The sequence below is a fragment of the Sminthopsis crassicaudata genome, chromosome 4 (genome assembly GCF_048593235.1).
Source record: "Sminthopsis crassicaudata isolate SCR6 chromosome 4, ASM4859323v1, whole genome shotgun sequence".
Taxonomy (NCBI): domain Eukaryota; kingdom Metazoa; phylum Chordata; class Mammalia; order Dasyuromorphia; family Dasyuridae; genus Sminthopsis; species Sminthopsis crassicaudata.
In genome coordinates, this window is record NC_133620.1 from 319,887,322 (window position 1) to 319,905,919 (window position 18,598).

At 40.4% G+C, this 18,598-nt stretch overlaps 1 protein-coding gene across 4 annotated transcripts in view; it reads right to left on the reverse strand.

Moving 5' to 3' along the window:
* Positions 1-7,400, reverse strand: part of FAAP100 (FA core complex associated protein 100) — a 43,278-nt gene extending 35,878 nt beyond the window's left edge. For 2 of the 4 annotated variants that reach the window (XR_012481643.1, XR_012481642.1), the window contains exons 1-4: positions 6,287-7,397; positions 5,429-5,547; positions 3,160-4,118; positions 1,085-1,241 (exon numbers count right to left, since the gene is read on the reverse strand). Coding sequence is in view for 2 of the 4 variants with exons in the window: in XM_074265110.1 (XP_074121211.1) it covers positions 1,085-1,241; positions 3,160-4,118; positions 5,429-5,547; positions 6,287-6,451 (1,400 nt within the window). In the remaining 2 variants the exon portion in view is untranslated. Of the gene's footprint in view, positions 1-1,084; positions 1,242-3,159; positions 4,119-5,428; positions 5,548-6,286 lie in introns of all 4 variants that reach the window. The other 2 variants (XM_074265110.1, XM_074265111.1) reach the window with 2 other exon arrangements.
* Positions 7,401-18,598: the final 11,198 nt, after the last annotated feature.

Sequence of the window (18,598 nt, forward strand, 5' to 3'; positions counted from 1 at the left end):
TAAAGTCTTTCTAATCAATTTACCAAAATAAGCTCTAAACTCCCACACAAGATGTCTGATCTCCTAAGCCAGAGATAGCACAAATCCCCATACAACACATAATTGAAAACAACCATCAAAGAGCCTGGTGTTTTTACTCTGATTATTCAGTACCTACTGCCAGATCTGTTGAGTTCAAATTTTACACACACCCCCACCACCACCCCCATATATGGCCAGTTAACTAGCAACTCTGATGTTAATTAACACCTTCAATGGGACTGGAATTATGTTTCATCCTCCACCCTGATGTTCACCAAAATGTTCCCAATTGGCCCATTTTATTTTTTGAAGCTGTACAAGTAGCAACACTAAAAGTAGTAGGAAGAAAGTTCAGAAACAGACATAGACAAGCAGAGCAGCATTGAAACTACTATGTTAAATATGAATTATACAAAAAAAAAATTTCAACAAGATGTATATAGTAAGAAAAAAAACCAAATTGTATGTAGCAGAAGTTCAGTTTCATATACAGTACAAATCCCTTTTTTTGTTTTTCTTTGTAGGCAGAATGTTCATATTTGTTGATGTTTAAATTCATAATAAAAAAAGGAAAAAATTTAAAAGAAAGCAGTGGGAAGCTACAGAAATAATTCAAAACAATTGCCATCTGTGGTTCAGATAGTCTTTATAATACTCTGGTAAAATCAGAAAGAGCTATGCAAAAGTTATAGATAAGTGAATTCATCTAAAGTACATATTCCTTCATATGTCACCTCTAAGCTGCATGGTAGAATTGATAGGAAAAACTAGCTGGATTTAAGAGTATTCTCTTTCCTCCTACCAGGGGAAGGATGCAGCTGTTATGCTTGAGAGAAGGATTCTTTTGTCTCCCTGAGATAGCCTGGCTTCCCAACTGCTCAAACTACAAATTTTTGCAGCATTTTGTCCAGCCAATGACAACGCTCAGTATCTTAAACACTACACTAGAGGAAAAACCAATATACATTAAAACAAACCTAAATGATGAATATGAGTAATAGGACACGTTTTAAGAGATTAACATTTATATCTGCACCAATAGCTAAGGAAACAGCATGCTTACCTCTCTGAGACATTGCCAATTCCAGAGAGTAATTCCTTAATTTTTTGACCCACTTTTCCTGTGGTCATCCTTACTGATCGAGAATCCTCAGAACTCAGATCCAGGCTGCAGGTCATCAGTCGTCCCTTGGCAGATAGAGCCAATAGTTCTGCTTCACCTAATATATGACACGTACATGGTTAGGACCTGATAAGCAAACAGAAGCTAACATCTCAGTCATACAACATTCTCTCTTGATCACCAGGACACATGCTAATAAAAGACCAATAAGCTATTGAGGAAAGAAGGTAATTCTGGTGCAACAGATAAGAGAATCTTGCCCAGAGATCAGGAGGAAAATTTCCCACCCTCAGACAGAATACTAAGTATATATTTCTGTTATGCAGATAACCTTTGCTGAAATAAATTCAGAGAAATTTCTAGAAATCCCAAATGTATCAAACCAAGAAAAGCAAGGTCATTCTAGTAGAGAAATGGCAATAAGGATGTTAATCTGACTACAATGAATAGAAAAAAAAACAGGTAAGAAAAGTCATAAGGAGGGGGCAGCTAGGTGGCACAGTGGATAGAGTACCAGCCTTGAATTCAGGAGGACCCGAGTTCAAATCTGGTCTCAGACACTTAACACTTCCTAGCTGTGTGACCCTGGGCAAGTCACTTAACCCCAGCCTCAGGGAAAAAGAAAAAGAAAGAAAGAAAAGTCACAAGGAAAACAATAAACACATACAACACAACTTAGTAACAGTGCTATGCAATGCTAGACAGGCTACAGAAAACAATGTTGCAGCTTTCCAAAGAGAAACAGAGAAGATACATCAGGGAGTCCTGCTGAGAGCCTTTTATGAGCCTTTGTAGTCAGGGGCAGGTAATTTTCTGAAAGCTGCTCTGTCTCTTTACCGTAGTTTTGTTTCCTTTCCGATCTCCTCTACTGTCTGTCAGGGATGCTTTGGGGCTAACAAGTTCTTGTTTCTTTTGAAGAAGTTGCTGGTTCCCCCAGCCCTTGTTCCACTTCAAGCCCTATTATCTCATTTGATGATTGGGGTACAAAAACAGGAAGGCCAAGGAAGACAGCCAGCAAAGAAGGTCAGAAGGAACAGGCAACTTTTGAAAGACTTTCTCAAGAAGTCAACAGAAAGATATTTTCAAATATATGGATTTTTCTGAGTTTTCCAAAGAGTATACCTTTGTATACTAAAGTTTTCAGTTCATAAATAATATTTTGCACATTTTCTCAAGCAAATAGCATGTGATAGTAAGGCTGTTTTGCCGACAACATCATAAGTAGCCTTATTTTTCATTGTTAAAAAGGTATACTAACAGGTTACAAATATATGTGTCTTCACTAGTTTGGTATTCTCTTCTTTGGCAATTCATTTTCCTTTCCCTGTAGTCCCTGTAGTGGAGAGAATTTTGGCTTTTACTGCTAAAAGAGTATTCTTCATATAAAATGCTTTCCAGGATGGAATTTATCAGCATACTCACAAGTTACCTTAATGAAAAATGTGGTAATGGAAATGATCACTCCATTCCTTTTCCCCCTCACATTTTTAGAAAGGCACAGTTCAAACCTTACCTCTCACTTCCACATACATCTGCTTAAGAGCTGTTTACTGGCAGGTCATTTGATGACTTGACCAGTTGCTTCTTCAACCTTCAAAAGACAGCTAAAAGCCTAGTTAGGTCAATCTGAATTTATCCTAAACTATTTATTGCACATGATCAGGACCCTTTGTTGCAGGTGAGTAATCTATCAATCAAGGGTCAAAAGCAAGCAAAGACAAGCCCTTCTTCCAACACCAGAATTAAAACACAGAGGAGAGTTTTGCAGGAATACTACTCAAGTTATATACTTTATAAAAACCATCTTTTTCTTTAAACTTAAATCAGCACTGCTTGAGGTAAGACAAGTGATTTAACAACAAGGACGTGAGAGAAGGTAGTAAAATTGAAGCTACAGGAAGAGATGGAATAGAATGAGCAAGTGAAAGATGGATCTACCAACAGCTTCATCAAGATTGTAAAATTATGGGTTAGGCCCCAAGATCTTTGGTTTATCCTTAAGTAATTGCCAGTACCTTTAGGTGCCCTAGAAGATACAGAAAGAGTCACAACGCTACAAATACTTAAACTGGCTGGAGACAGAACTGGAGGTAGTACTCCCTGGGCATTATCTATCTTCTCAGGGTCTGAAGGGTTGCTGTTACAAGCCAGGTCAACCACAGAAAGATCAGAATGGGTGCTGTAATACATGCGGCTTCCCACACCACAGGCAGCACAGAGGATAGGTCCCCTAATATAGTATTCTCTGAGTTCAGGCACCAAGTTTCCTCCTTCTTCCCGACTAGACTTAATGGCCATCATTTTGCCATAGTGACCAACAGCTACCATACAGTCACAGCTTGTGTCTTCATTTAATGGTTTCTCATCCATGTCTTCTAGGATCCTTGGGTCTGTTCTCAGAGCTCCAATGAAGACCACAGGCTCTTCCAAGTGGTGAAGTATCTTGACAGGGGTTTCTGGGCCAGCAAGAGCCATCTCAGGAGATAGTAGAGCCTTCAAAGGCACACAGCACAGCTGACCATCTGGAAAACCACAGAGGATCATGGGAGACTCCAGAAGGGCAGCATCTGCTCCAAATAGCAAACCAAAGAGGGTCTCCTCTAGCACAAAACCTCCAGAACTACACCAAGGTGTGTGAGAAACAGTGGTGCCTGGAGGGGATGCACAGCACAGGACTGGAAGAAAGCGAGAGGCCAGGGGTTTCCCATTGCTCCCTGATGGCAAAATGCAGGTAGAGAACTCCACCTCACTGAACTGGCTCCCAGGTCTGGGGTCCCTATCTGAGCCTTGGGGCTGTTCAAACAGTCTCATCCTCCACTTGGATGGGCCCTGAGCCAGGGTGATGATGATGTCATTCAGCACCGTGAAAGCACACAGAGTAGCATCAGGGAACACACAGGAGTCTGAATCCACAGGAAACACACTTGAAGGGAAATCACCTTCTTTGTCCTCGCCATCAGTCTGGTTCACCAACCTTCAAGCAAACAGGGAAAAGCTTTCAGTCAAGACAAAGGCCCAGAGTGTGCAGCCAGCACACCCTCTTAACAAGCTAAAGAGAAAAAGATGGTGCTTAGAAGTGTCTTATCAAAGACATATTTAGGTATTTATTGTCAATCCTCCTAAATGTCTTGCTGGTAAAGTAGTGGCAACATAGCAACTCTTTCTGGAGGTATAACAATGAAATAGCACCTTACGCAGCTCTCTCAAACTATCTTCCCACTTCTTTGAAAACAGTGGGCTCATAAGTGAACACATTACATGAGGGTGGGCAAATGTTCCAGAAACTGAATCTATATCCTTTGAAGCCAATGGCAGTTTACCTTTTTCTTCAGAAGAAATAGACTCCTGTTACATTTTCTCTTATGATAATCACTTATACAAAATATTATCCACAAAAATTGTTGAGGTAAATTAGCTATAAAAAATACTAGGTATTTTCATCATCTCTGACAATAAGAAAGTATCTCCATTCTCCTTCATTATTTCCTTAGAGAGTATGTTATCCTATAAATGATAGCTTCTTCTCAAATAATAATTCAGGTATTAAAGAATTAATGAAAAAAAAGTCAATGATTTTTGCCTTGCCATGTCAAGTCTTCAGTTCTCAAAGACAAGATTTACCTGAATACAAAAGTTGCAAGAAAATAGGGGCACTATTTTTGGATCACCTATCCTCTTTTACTGGAGACACATTTGACAGTTATCAACTCAATACCAGAGGAGTAAAGGAATCATCAAGGCCAAAGATAGACAAGTCTGACAAAAACCATGAAGTTGTTTTCCTTCTTCAAACTCTACGACACTTCCTAAACTTCTTGAGTAGAGCAAAGGAGTCTTGGAAAACCAAAAGAGCTACCCCTGTCACAGGTGGTCCAGAAGGTAGGAGTGGGAAAAGTACTACATAAATTGGTACATGGTCAAATGAACAGAGGCTAAAAACATTTTAAATCTGAACTGATGCCCAAGAATAAAGAATACATTTTCTTGATTGACCACTATAGTTCTTATTCTGAGCAATAGCTTAAAGGCATTTTAAGGACGGAGTTAAGGAAGTCAGAGTGTAGAGGATCTAGTATGGCGTCTAATGGTGTTCTGCCACCTTTAATCATCTTTCTCTGAGTTAGAAAGTACAAATCAAATAGTTCTCAATTGGGTGAGTGATGTCATGCATCATTTCAAACATGCTAAAAGATATGTGCCAGAAAAGCAGTTGCTACTCTTGCTATTAAATTCTTTGGCCAAATCAGAGACCATTACAACTCCTGGGATATGCCTGTACCTCACCTGCTTTGAGGGTCCAATGACAAACAGTAAATGCCATTTCGAGCACACAGGACATACAGCTCCCTACGTAAGGCGAGGAGCTCCAGATGCCAGACTTGATCAGGAAACCTATATACAGCCTAGATGTGAAGAGAATGAACCCATTAGACAATGTATAGCACAAATACATGACAAACTTCTAGAATGGTCTTTTTTTTTTACAGTCCCATAGAACATATATCTTATTAACCCTGAAGTTCATTGTAATTCTCTCCTTTGATTTCCTCTAGAGCAAGAGATTCTAACATGATATTTGATACAAGACAAAAAATTCCCTTCTCCAGAAAACACATAAACTACTCTGAATATATATATATATATATATATATATATATATAGGAAATAGTTAAAAGCAACAACATTTAAGATCAAACATTTCCCACTGAGCAAAAACACAGAACATGCATTCATGTGGCAGGAGGCTATGGATGTAGAATGAGGGTGCAGCTGGTCACCAGGAACAGAAAGATAGCTTTGTGTGTCACTGGGAGAAAGATAGGAATCTAGCAATTACCAGGAAAGAAACATTCATCTTTATTTATAATGGAAACTTCACCTGTATTTCTCGAGGCCACTGAAAGATAGCATAGTACTGTGGGAAAGAACACTAGATTTGAGTCAGAAGACCTAGGTTCAAATCCTGCTTCAGACACAGACCCAGGGAAGTCATTTAAACTCTCTGGGTCTCAGTTTCCTCATCTATAAAATGAGTGGGTTAGACTTGATGACCTCTCAAAACCCCTCCAGCTCTAAACCTAAGCTCTTATGAAGGGGACAGCATCAGCCCTGGAGGAATATCAGAGCATCTGGGATACTTACATTTAGCAGCTTTCCCTCTTGGTTGTAGATATAGACGAATTCACTCCCATTGGAGAGGTAGATTTCTGACTCATGGCACAGCACCCGAGGTTTGCCTGCAGCCAGACCCCCAACTGGGCAGCAAAACCCAGCCAAATAATCCACCCTTTGGTTGTCCTCTGCCATCTTCCTGCCATACAGCTGCCTGATGCTAATCTAGAGAAGGAGGGAAAGCACAAGCATGGGGCATGAGGCAGCAACGGCTGCTGTCTCCTGTCTCTGCTGTGATTGCTGGTGCAAATGCTCTAGGTCTGGGCTTTGTTCAAGCATTGCCTGGCACAGAAAATCAGCTTTTCCCATCCAGGGAGGAGCTGGGGCTGGAGGGGTTGGGGGGAAAAGGAAGGGGGGAAGCGTAAAAGGGTAGGAGAAGGAGAGGGAAAGGGATAAAGGAGATGAATAAAGGGAGAGATGAGGAGATGGGTATGAGGGGGAATGAAGGGAAAGGGAATAAAAGAATGAGAGGGATGAGGTAATGAGGAGGGGATTGAGGAATGGTTAAGGATGAGTATAGGTGCTGGGGAGAAAGGGGAGAAAGGACTAAGGGGAGAGGGATGGGGAGATGAGGAAAGAGGCTTAAAGAAGGAGGGATAAGAAGAGGGATTAGGGAATGAAGGGGGAAAGGCAGGGGTGAGAAGAGGGATCCGAGGAAGGGAAATAAAAAAATGAGGGGAGAGGGAGGAGAATGGAGGTGAGGAAAAAGGATTAGGGAATCCAGAGAGGGATGGGGCTAGAAAGACAAGACAGGGATTAGTTGGGGGAAGAGCAATGAGGAAGGGAATAAAGAAAGAGGCAAGGATTGGGGAGATGGGGAATGAAGGGGGTTATAGAGGGAAAGGAGAATGAGGAGAGAAGGATGGAGCGCATGAATGGGGGGTTAGGGAATGGGAAGGGGAATGAGGGAGAAACAGGGATAGGGATGGGAAGGGAGGACTGGAGATGGAGGGGAAAGGAAAAAGGGATAAAGGGGTGAGAGGGGTAAGAATGATGGCATCAGGGGAGGAGAGGAGCCAGAATGGGAGAGACAGGTGCTGAAGGGGGAGGCTGGGGGCAAGGGGGTGAAGGAGAGCGGTGGGGATGGAGAGGGGGCTCGGGGGCTGAGGGGGAGGGGGCTAGGATAAGGATGAAGAGATAGGGCACGTGGATGAAGGGGGAGGGATGGGGGACACCAAGGAACAGGGAGCGAGGTGAGAAGTTCAGGGGCTGAAGAATGGGACGGGATGAAAGGAAAGGAGATGGGATGGAGAGGCTCAGGTGAGAAGGGAAAGGAAGAAAAGGTTCGGGGCTGCAGAGCAGGGAACAGCGATGTGGCGAGGAGGGCACAGAAGATGAAGGAGGAGATCTGGGTGCTGGAAGACGAGGACCAAGCAAGGGTTCGGGGCTGAGGAGCAGCGGGCGCGGCTGGCAGGAAGAAGCGCGGGGCTCCGGGCGCGACCCCCCTTGCCCCCCTCCTCCCCCCCCCCCCCCCCGCCGCCAGGTTGGCCCGGGAGGGCGCCCGCCTCGTGCCTCACGTCTCCGGCCTCTCGCGCTCCCCCGCCCCCGGCCTCGAGCTTCCTCGCGCCACCCCCCCTCCCCGTCCCGCCCGCAACCAGTCCTACTCGAGGCTGCAGCTGGGGCCATTACCTGAGGAGGAGGAGGGGGAGGAGCGGCGGGCCGCGCAGGCGGAGCGGGAGCCTGGGAGGGGGAATGGGGAAGGAGGGCGGGAGGGAGGGAGGGGATGGGGAGAGGGAAAAGAGGGAGGTGCCTCTTTACGACAAGAATCTTTTTCGCGGGAGTTAGAGTTGGCCGTAAAGCGCTGGGGGCTGGGAAGGGGCGGGGCTACGCCCAGAGCAGGTGGGAGGAGCAGGTCCCGCCCCCTTTCCTGAGTCCCGCTCGGGCTCCTAAGACCCTTTCCTACCTTGACCCAGCTGACAGCTTGAGCTCGCGCAGTGTGACCTCTGCTTTTTACGGAGGAGAAAAGGAAGGCCCAGAGAAGTGTCACGTGTCCGAAGGTCTCACAGCTGCGTTGGGACTATACGAATTTAGCTCAAAGTTTAAAAAGTCGAAGGAGCTGGGTTCAGATTCTGCTAAGAACTTGTATGACTTTACAGAAGGCTCCAGAATACCCTTCCGGTTCTAGATAATTCTGCGGCGGTAATTGTTTAGTTTACAGAATTATCTGAGGAGATAAAAATTTAAGTAAAATTTATAATCCAGTCAGCGGTAAAATGCAAATGCAAATCACCTCCAGACGGTGTCCTCCCCTGTGAGCCTGATTGCTATCTAAGGGTCCGCCAAGCTAAATTTTAATTGTAAAGAATTCCCAACCACTACGCTTCAAATAATAAAAAAAAAATGTAAACAAAACAACCCTAATATTTTACTTCACACCCTGCAATTAAGCGAAAATGACCAGAAATGGCAATAATCAATGCTGAAATGGTAGTAGAATGATAGACACATTCATACATTGTTGATGGAACTCTGAAATGGCAAATTATGCAAATAAAGTGATTCACATGTCCATACCCTTTAAACTCCATTAATGGGTTTACATTCCTAGGAAGCCCCTAGAAGAAAGTACCAATGTCCTCCAAAATACTTGTTTATGATTGGTAAGAATTGAAAATAAATTAGATATCTGTCCATCCATGGAGGAATGGCTAAACACTGTGGTTCATAAAATTAATGGAATATTGGGGCAGCTAGGGGGCGCAGTGGATAGAGCACCAGCCTTGAATTCAGGAGGACCCGAGTTCAAATGTGAACTCAGACACTCAGCACTTCCTGGCTGTGTGACCCTGGGCAAGTCACTTAACCCCAGCCTCAGGGGAAACTCTCTTTTTAAAAAAACATGTTAAATCCAATATATGTATATATATTTATACAATTATCTTACTGCACAAGAAAAATCAGATCAAAAAGGAAAAAAAAAATAAGAAAACAAAATGTAACCAAACAACAAAAAAAGAGTGAAAATACTATGTTGGCACTAAGTTCCACAGTTCCACATTCAGTTCCCACAGTCCTCTCTCTGGATGCACATGGCTCTCTTTATCACAAGATCATTGGAACTGTCCTCAATCATCTCTCATGAAAGTATCTTCTTAGGCATGGGGAACTAAAACTAGTCCTTCTCATACTATGCTGCCTTGTGCATCTTTTCCCAAACATTGCTCTGCCTCCAGAGCACCCAATTTTGATTTATCTTGCTGTGAACTAAACTTTCACATCACTTTCCATCTATCTTATCATTCCATTTTGTATGCAAGTAATCACTGAAGAGAAAAGGTACTTACCTTTCTTCTCACATTTAGGACAGTGACAAAGTAGAGTGGAAAGGGAAATGCCCATAAAAAGGAAGGGGCATCAGGGAAGGCTTTTGGAGGTGGGAGGTGGGGAGTAACTACTTCCTGACTTGAGCCTTGATATTTGGACTCTAGGAAAGGTATCACAAGATCAGAGAATGGCAAATCTTGTCCAATGGGACAAGGGAAGGATTTTGAGAGGGAGGGGGATGACAGAAATACCAGATGGAGGGAATGAAGCCTGTAAATGTACAGTCAGGAAAATTCAGGGACAACTTAAGGAGATGGTGAGTAATCTTACCTTGGACAACAATCTGAGTTTTCTTATTTTTAGGACCTGAAATGCCTTTTCAACTCAGCCTCATCTGGCCCCCATCTTTCCCAAGAGTCAACGAGGTATGCTTAGGGAAATCTGGGTCTCCATGCCTCACTAGTAGTGATCTAACTAGTATGTCAGCTGGAGTTGTAGAGAGTTAGGATAGTTATGTGGGGATAAGAATAATATGCCCCCAAACTGACAAGTTGTCAATCACCCAGCCTTGGTAATGTGGATACAAAGAGAAAGGCTTTAGAATTTAGCTGGGAGTTGTCATTCTATTCCCTGCCTTACCAGTAGAGATGTTGAAATATAAGGACATTCGAGGGTTTACCCAAGGTTATTCAGGGACAAGTGATTCTGATATATAACATTTATTGAATCAAGAGTCAAAAATAATGCACAGCATATTAGGGAATTAGAGGAGAGGGTGAAAATAGGAATGGGTTCAGGGGACAATGAAAGAGGGAGGAGAACCAAGGGGTTGGGGCAGGCAAGAGTGGCCACACATCAAGGAAGGAAGCCTGAGCTCTGAGCCTGATAAGTACTTAATAGATGTTAATTTATGGGAAAAAAATAATCTTTGCGCTAGGAATGACAGAACAAAAATGACCAACAGGGAGTTGATATTCAGGATAAAGAGACAGTAGGAGATGGACTAGCCACTTTTATTGAATTCACCTGTCCCAGAGGAATTATATCCCTGGGTAGTGAACGAACTAGCAAATGTGACTGTTGAGCCACTGTCAATGATATTTGAAAGATCATGGATAATGGAAGAGGTACCACAAGAAAAAAGAATGGCAAATAATTCTTCCCTTTCTACCAAAATAAAAAATAGAAGAGAACAGATTCTGCAGAACTGTAGATCAGTGAGCTTGACTTTGGTTCCTAGAAAAATTTTAGGACAGATCATTAAAAAGATGGTTGGCAAACATCTTGAAAGGGAAGCGATGATTACAAAGAGCCAGCCTGATTCATGAATAAATCATGAATTTCAAGAATAAGTCATGCCAGACTATCTTGATTTCCTTGTTTAATATGGTTTCTTAACTAGTAAATGCGTAGAATGCAGTGATTTGCCTAGATGTAGCAAAACTTGTGATAAAGTATGTCACACTATTCTTCTTGGAGATGTGGACTAGACAATAATGCCATTAGATACATTAAAAAAGATTTTAAAAACAAGTTGTTAATGACTCAATATCAATGTGGCAGGAGGTCCCAGGGAAAAACTCCAATGATTTGTGTTTGGCTCAGTGACATTTTCATCAGTGACTTGGATAAAGGTATAAATGGCATGCTCATTAAATTTTCAGATGACATCAAGCTGGGAGGTCTAGTTAACAATGGATAATATAGAGTCTTGACAGACCCTAGAGTACTGGGCTGAATTTAATAAGTTAAAACTCAATCAGTATAAATGTAAAGTGTTATACGTGGGTTAAAAAATAAATGCCACATGCACTCCACTGTCATGCCTCCTGCCCACATTTTTCAGTTCTGAAAACAAAATCAAATCAGTGCTAGCATTGTTCTTAGGAAGAGTCTATCAGTTTACCTTCACCATTCTCATGGCTCCATTTACCATTCCTTTCTAAATCAAAATATTCCCACCATTCTTATATATAGACTATCTTTCCCTTTTAAAATGTAAGCTCTATGAGGACAGGACTGTCTTCACTTTTGTATTTTTATTCCCAACACTTATTACAGTGCTTGCTTGGTGCATGGTAAGTGTGCTTAATAATAACTAATTAATAATAACTAATCTATAAACTAATCTAAAAATAATAATAAAAATAAATATAATAGCTAAGTAAATATGCTAAATAATTTTTTTCATTCATTCATTCATAAGCCAAAGGCAGGTAACCAAAATGGCAAAGGACCTTGAATCCACGACATGCTGGGATCATTTGAAGCAGGTGGTTTCCAGACTCAGACAGATAAGTTTTCACCTAATCTTGACTGGAACCAGGCTTCCATGACACTTCATCATCTCCTCAAGCGCTCCCTATATTTCATCCATCATTGTCCTTTCCCCAACCAAAGCTTTGGCCTCCTCCCCTAGGTCACTGGCTCTGATAAAGGAGCTTTCACTTACTTTAACTGGAGGCAGCCCTCATTGCAACCGAGTCATCTTCACATCTTTTTGGACCTCTCCTTTCCCTCTTTTAGGTTTTCTTCCCCCAGTGCACTCTTCCCTTATTAAAGTAAAAGCTTTTTGAGGACAGAGAGAACTCTCTTATTCACTCTTATGTATATAACTAGTACATAGCCGAGCGCATAGTAAGTACTTAATAAATGCTGTATTTGCCTGTCTCTTTCTCTATCCATCTATTCATCCATGCTCCATCTATCTACCCATCCATCCATCCATCTTTCCATCCATCCTCCGTCTACCCATTTATCTATTTATCCATCATCCACTCATCTGTCCATCAATGTGCCTGTCCATTTGTCTAACTCTCTATTTTTCTGTCTACCTATCTATGTTTAGCCTGGAGAAAAAAGAATCAAGGGGACCATGTTCAAATATTTGAAGGACTATCAAATGAAGGCAGAATTAAGAGCAGTGAATAAAAGTTGAAAAGAGGAAAATTTAGTCTACATGTCAGGAAAACTTCTTAACAAAGAGTTTGAAAAATAAAATGGACTGCCACAAAAGAAAGGTTTCCCATCTTTAGAAGTCTTCAAGAAAAGTTTGGAATAACAACCTGTCAGGTATGTTAGAATGAGGGTTCCATGTACAGATTAGACAACTGGATGAGATGATAATAGAGGTACCTTTCTGTTCTTGAATCCTGCAATTATATGGCAAAGATCTTAGCTTCTGAATTTATATATAACAATTTTTCCTTTTGACAAGGTTTAGACTGGTTATCTTACAAGAGACACCTAATTTACTAAAGACCCTGGAAGTTGTATTTCTTCCCAGCATGAGAAAAGAGGAAACTAATAAGATCAAAACTAGAAGACAGGATTTACAGGATTTCCCCCTATATGGTGGGAATTATATAGCTAGTAAGAGTGAGGAGAAAGAACAGAAAGAGAGAATAAGAAAACAAGAGAGGAGATTGATGACCAGGCTTTCCTCTGAAATGTGCCAAAAGGACTGCCTCATTTGTGTTGGGTTGTGGAACCCATTGTATATCCTTGGGCCAGATAACAAGCAGTTATATAGGATGCAACCTGTAATTAATATTACTTTTCATAGAGACATATTTTTAATTCCACAAAATTCTGATCTACATGATATTATGGTTTTATTTATTTCACTTTGTGATGTCAAGTTGCATGTGGAACAGGGAAGAATCAAAGTTTCCTGTGGATATTCACATATAGGAGGTAAAATTTTCAAAATTTATAGTCCTGGCTCTGCTTCCAGTCCGGCATTGTTGATACCCCCAACAAGATCCTACTGCCATTACAGAAGAGGATTGCTAAAGCCCAGAAAGGGAGGTTTATTCTCACGAGGTATCCAGATTCCCATGTTTCTTCTAATTCTTTCATACAGTTTTTATTGTTCATACCCAAATTCCATAGTGGTTAAGTAGACATGAGGTCTTCCAAAAGCTTGCTGGTATTTTGTCCTTAGGGCTTATCTCAGTCTCGGTCACCAGGTGGCAATAGACATTTGCAACAGGACGTCCAGGGGAGTATCCAGCCAAGACTGAAATTGACCAGGAAGAAAAGAGCTGACCCTTGAAAAATAATAGAAACTGACACCTCCCTTCGTTTTTAAGTCCATTTAAAGGGGGTTGTGGGGTGGGAAGTTTGAAGGGAGCTACAATCCACCTGTCTTATCTATCAAACAGCCCTACTTCAACTGTCATGGATTTAATTATCTCTATGTTAATAATTCTCAAACTTACCTATCTTGATTCCTATCTCACAGTTCCAACCTCCTTTTAGACATCTTGAACTAGAAATCCAATAGACTATTTAAATTTAGTATGTCCAAAATTGATTTCGTTATATTTCCTCCTAAACTTTCCTCTCCTTCTAACTTCTCTAGTACTATCCTGGTCAACACCATCCTCCCAGTCCTTCAGTCTCCAAACCTAGGAATCATTCAGGAATCTTATCTCTCATCCTCCAAACCAAATCTGTTGGCAAGGTCTGTTGATTTCTGCAACATTTTTCTAATACACCTCCTTCTCTTCTATGACACTGATACCACTCTGGTTATAGTGATACCACTCATCACCTCGCACCTGTATTATTGCAATAGTCTCGTGGTGGGACTCTCATCCACCCACAGCCAATCCATCCTCCATCCCCAAAAATGATTTTCCTAAAGTAAGGTTCTGACCGTGTCAATTCCCTACTAAATAAATAAATTCCTGTCACCTCCAGTATTGAAAATCTTTCATTCAAAGCTCTTCATAACCAAGTTCTATCAACCTTCACTCCAGACCCTCTTCCCAACATCTACCCCCATCTTTTCTATTTTCTTACACCTTACTTCTAGGCAGGTACTCTTCAATCCAGTGATAATGGCCTTTCTGGCCATTACACAAACAAGATACTCTAGCTTTCAACTCCAGGCATTTTTACAGGTCATCCCTCTTGCCTGGAATGCTCTCCCTCCTAATTTCTATTTCTTGATTTACATGACTTCCTTCAAATCCTAACCAAATCCCATCTACAGGAAGCCTTTTGCAACCCCCATTAACTCCCATCTAGTCCCTTCCCTCTTTTAATTACTTCCTATTTATCCTATACATACACATATATAGTTTGCTTATTGTCTTTTCCATTAGATTGTGAACTCCTTGAGGGTAAGGATACTTAATTCTGTGATTTGGTTGTACCCAAAATTTTGAGTTCAGTATAGTATTTAAAGACACTATTGAAAGGAGATTTTGCTTCTTGGATTTAGTCATATTCTCCGATAAGGATTTTATGCCATTAAAGAAACTTCTTTTTGTCTCTTTTTGTATCTATCGTTTAATTCAGTACCTAATATATATTTTTGTTGTTGAGGCATTTCAGTTATAGATAACTCCTTGGAGTTTTCTTGACAGGGAGACTGGAGCAGTTTGACATTTCCTTCTCCAGCTCATTTGAGGAGCTGATGAGGAACTGAAGCAAATTAACATATTCTACACCCTTAAGTGATTAAATTTAAAGTTTGTAGATGGCATGGAGTGGCCCATAGGGTAGGGATGGTGTTGCTTTTAGGTGAAAAGTAGAAATGAAATTTTTAGAAAGATCTATTCTTGTTTTGGGAAGGATACCTAACCAAAGTTGAGATGGATAAACTTTTGAAAATTTTAATTAACTAGTATTTAAAGCTCTCCACAAGTTGGTTTCAATCTACCAGTTCTTTCACATTATTTCCCCTTATGCATTCTTCATTCTAGCAAAGTGGGATTACAAACCTTTCCCCATGTCATCCTCATCCTTCTATTTCCTGCCCTTTTGAATTTGTATAGTCTAGTCTTTCATATTTCTGTCTATTAAAATCCTCTCTTCTATCAAGGCACATAACACTGATGGCATTTCCATTAAGCTTTTCTATTAGGAAGAGGAGAGGTTGCTGTCCTACCTAAAAGTAATCTCTACCTCCTTAAGTTTTTCTACAAAGCCACTAACGCAGGGGGTTTTAGCCATTTTCGGGTCATGGACCCTTTCCACAATTGAAGTATATGAACTATTTCTCAGAATGTTTTTTTTTTCTTGTACTGTGTTTTTATTTATTCAATTAAAACATTTCCTAATTATCTTTTAAACTACTTAGGTCATTTGTAGTCTTAGACATCTCTGCTTTCCACCATCTTTCTAGGCATATAGGTTCTATACTTTGGCAATCTTTCAATCTTTTTAAAAAATTTTTTAAAATTAATTTTATAATTATAACATTTTTTGACAGTACATATGCATAGGTAATTTTTTTTACAACATTATCCCTTGTACTCCCTTCTGTTCCGAATTTTCCTCTCCTTCCCTCCACCCCTCCCCTAGATGGCAGGCCTTCCCATACATATTAAATATGTTATAGTATATCCTAGATACAATATATATGTGCAGAACCGAATTTTGTTGTTGTTGTTGTTGTTGCAAAGGAAGAATTGGATTCAGAAGGTAAAAATAATCTGGGAAGAAAAACAAAAAATACAAACAGTTTACATTCATTTCCCAGTGTTCCTTCTCTGGGTGTAGCTGATTCTGTCCATCATTGATCAATTGGAATTGGATTAGCTCTTCTCTCTGTTGAAGATATCCACTTCCATGAGAATACATCCTCATACAGTATTGTTGTTGAAGTGTATAATGATCCCCTAGTTCTGCTCATTTCACGCAGCATAGTTCATGTAAGTCTCTCCAAACCTCTCTGTATTTCTCCTGTTGGTCATTTTCCACAGAACAATAATATTCCATTACATTCATATACACAATTTACCCAACCATTCTCCAATTGATGGACATCCATTCATTTTCCAGTTTCTAGCCATTACAAAAAGGGCTGCCACAAACATTTTGGCACATTCAGGTCCCTTTCCCTTCTTTAGTATTTCTTTGGGATATAAGCCCAGTAGTAGCACTGCTGGATCAAAGGGTATGCACAGTTTGATAACTTTTTGGGCATAGTTCCAAATCGCTCTCCAGAATGGCTGGATTCTTTTACAACTCCACCAACAATGCATCAGTGTCCCAGTTTTCCCACATCCCCTCCAACATTCATCATTATTTGTTCCTGTCATCTTAGCCAATCTGACAGGTATGTAGTAGCATCTCAGAGTTGTCTTAATTTGCATTTCTCTGATTGATAGTGATTTGGAACACTTTCATATGAGTGGAAATAGTTTCAATTTCATCATCTGAAAATTGTCTATTCATATCCCTTGACCATTTATCAATTGGAGAATGGCTTGATTTCTTATAAATTAGAGTTAATTCTCTGTACACTCTGGAGATGAGGCCTTCATCAGAGCCCTTAACTGTAAAAATGTTTTCCCAATTTGTTACTTCCCTTCTAATCTTGTTTGCATTCGTTTTGTTTGTGCAAAAGCTTTTTAATTTGATGTAATCAAAATTTTCTATTTTGTGATCGATAATGATCTCTAGTTCTCTTTGGTCACAAATTCCTTCCTCCTCCACAAGTCTCTCAGAATGTTTTTAGCATAAAAAACAAAATACATAGTCCTTCAAAGGAAACCAATTAAATAAAAATAAAGTTATCAAATGGTTAAAAAAAATCCACAGTTAAGAAGTCCTGAAAACTGCTCATATGTTTCTCTTTTATCCTTATCAAATTTTACCTTGTATTATACTTATTTGTGTGATTTGGATGTACCCAGAATTTTGAGTTCAGTATACTGAACTCATTATTTATTTATTTATATTTATTTTTAATATTTAATTAAAATACATATAGAATTCCATTCTAACTGGTAGACCAGAAGTTTCTTGAGGGTAAGAGCCATCCTTACTGAAAACCAAAAATGGTTTCAGAATCCCTTCTATAGAGTACAATAGGTACCCTGAGATGTGATTTTTAAAAATTACTCATCCTAACCCAGTTAAGTGTGAAGGCTAGAAATCAAGTTCAGAGAAGAAAGAAGGAGCCACTCCCATGATGCCCAACCCTTTTTAATGCTGCCTAAATAAAGAGTATAAAAGGAGAGATCTAAAAAGCATCCCATAGCTCACAGGAACTGATCTCCAATGGACTAAAAGATAACAAAACTGAAACCGAAGCAGCATATAACAAAGGGAAGGGGGAAATAAAAAGAAGCAGAATTTTATTTAAAAATTTTTTTTTCAAACCAAGATCTGCTTCCTTTCCTTCCTATTTAACCCACCCTTGTTTAAGAAAGCAAGAAAAAAAAAATCTGGGGCAGAATTTTGACCAGCAGTAGAGGAGAAGCCAGAGGCATTATTGGCAGTAAAAGCAACTTTGGGATGGAGATACAGAGAGTGTTTCTACGATAGACAATTATGTGAGTGGAGGAAAGGAAGGCTGCAACAACTCATCCCTAGACAAGCAGAGTTTCTGAGACTGACAGCTTTGGAGATGGAGCTAGAGCTAGATGTCTGACAAGGCAGGTCCCAGCTTTTAGCAGCAGTTTGGGTACTTAGAAATGAGTTTCACAAAAGAACCCAGAAAGCCCAAAGCAACAAGCCCTTGAGAGCTCATTTTATTGCACAACAGAAGGAAGCTCAGGGACTAAAAGAAATATCTAGAGCAGAAGCATGGGAAAGCAGGGGCAGGGGCAGGAAGACATGGTATTTGGTGGAATATTAGTGAGCTGATCTCTGTGCCACTGGAAGGAAATCAGCCCAGCCAGCTCAGCCAAGTATTCTGATTATTCACTTTAGAGAGTAGGTATCTGTGTGCACAATTCCCTTCATACTAGGGTTGCTCCTGGAGGTATTGGAAATTAAGGCAGCTCTGGATTTAAAGGGATAAAGTCAAAACTGGGTCAAACAAACCTTGTTGGTTCCCAACTTTGATATTAAAAACTATATTAAAAAATGGTCCAAATCATTAATAATTCCGGGAGGTGAAGGGTAAAGGAAGGTGATGGGTATTGATTGAGCCCTCGATCAAATAGGGTATGGATCTTGGAGCATGGAAGTTTACAGAAAAGAATAGAAAGGTCAGTGATCTGAGCAGAATCAACTTGCTGAAAAGCAATCTTAGGAGAAACCACATAATAC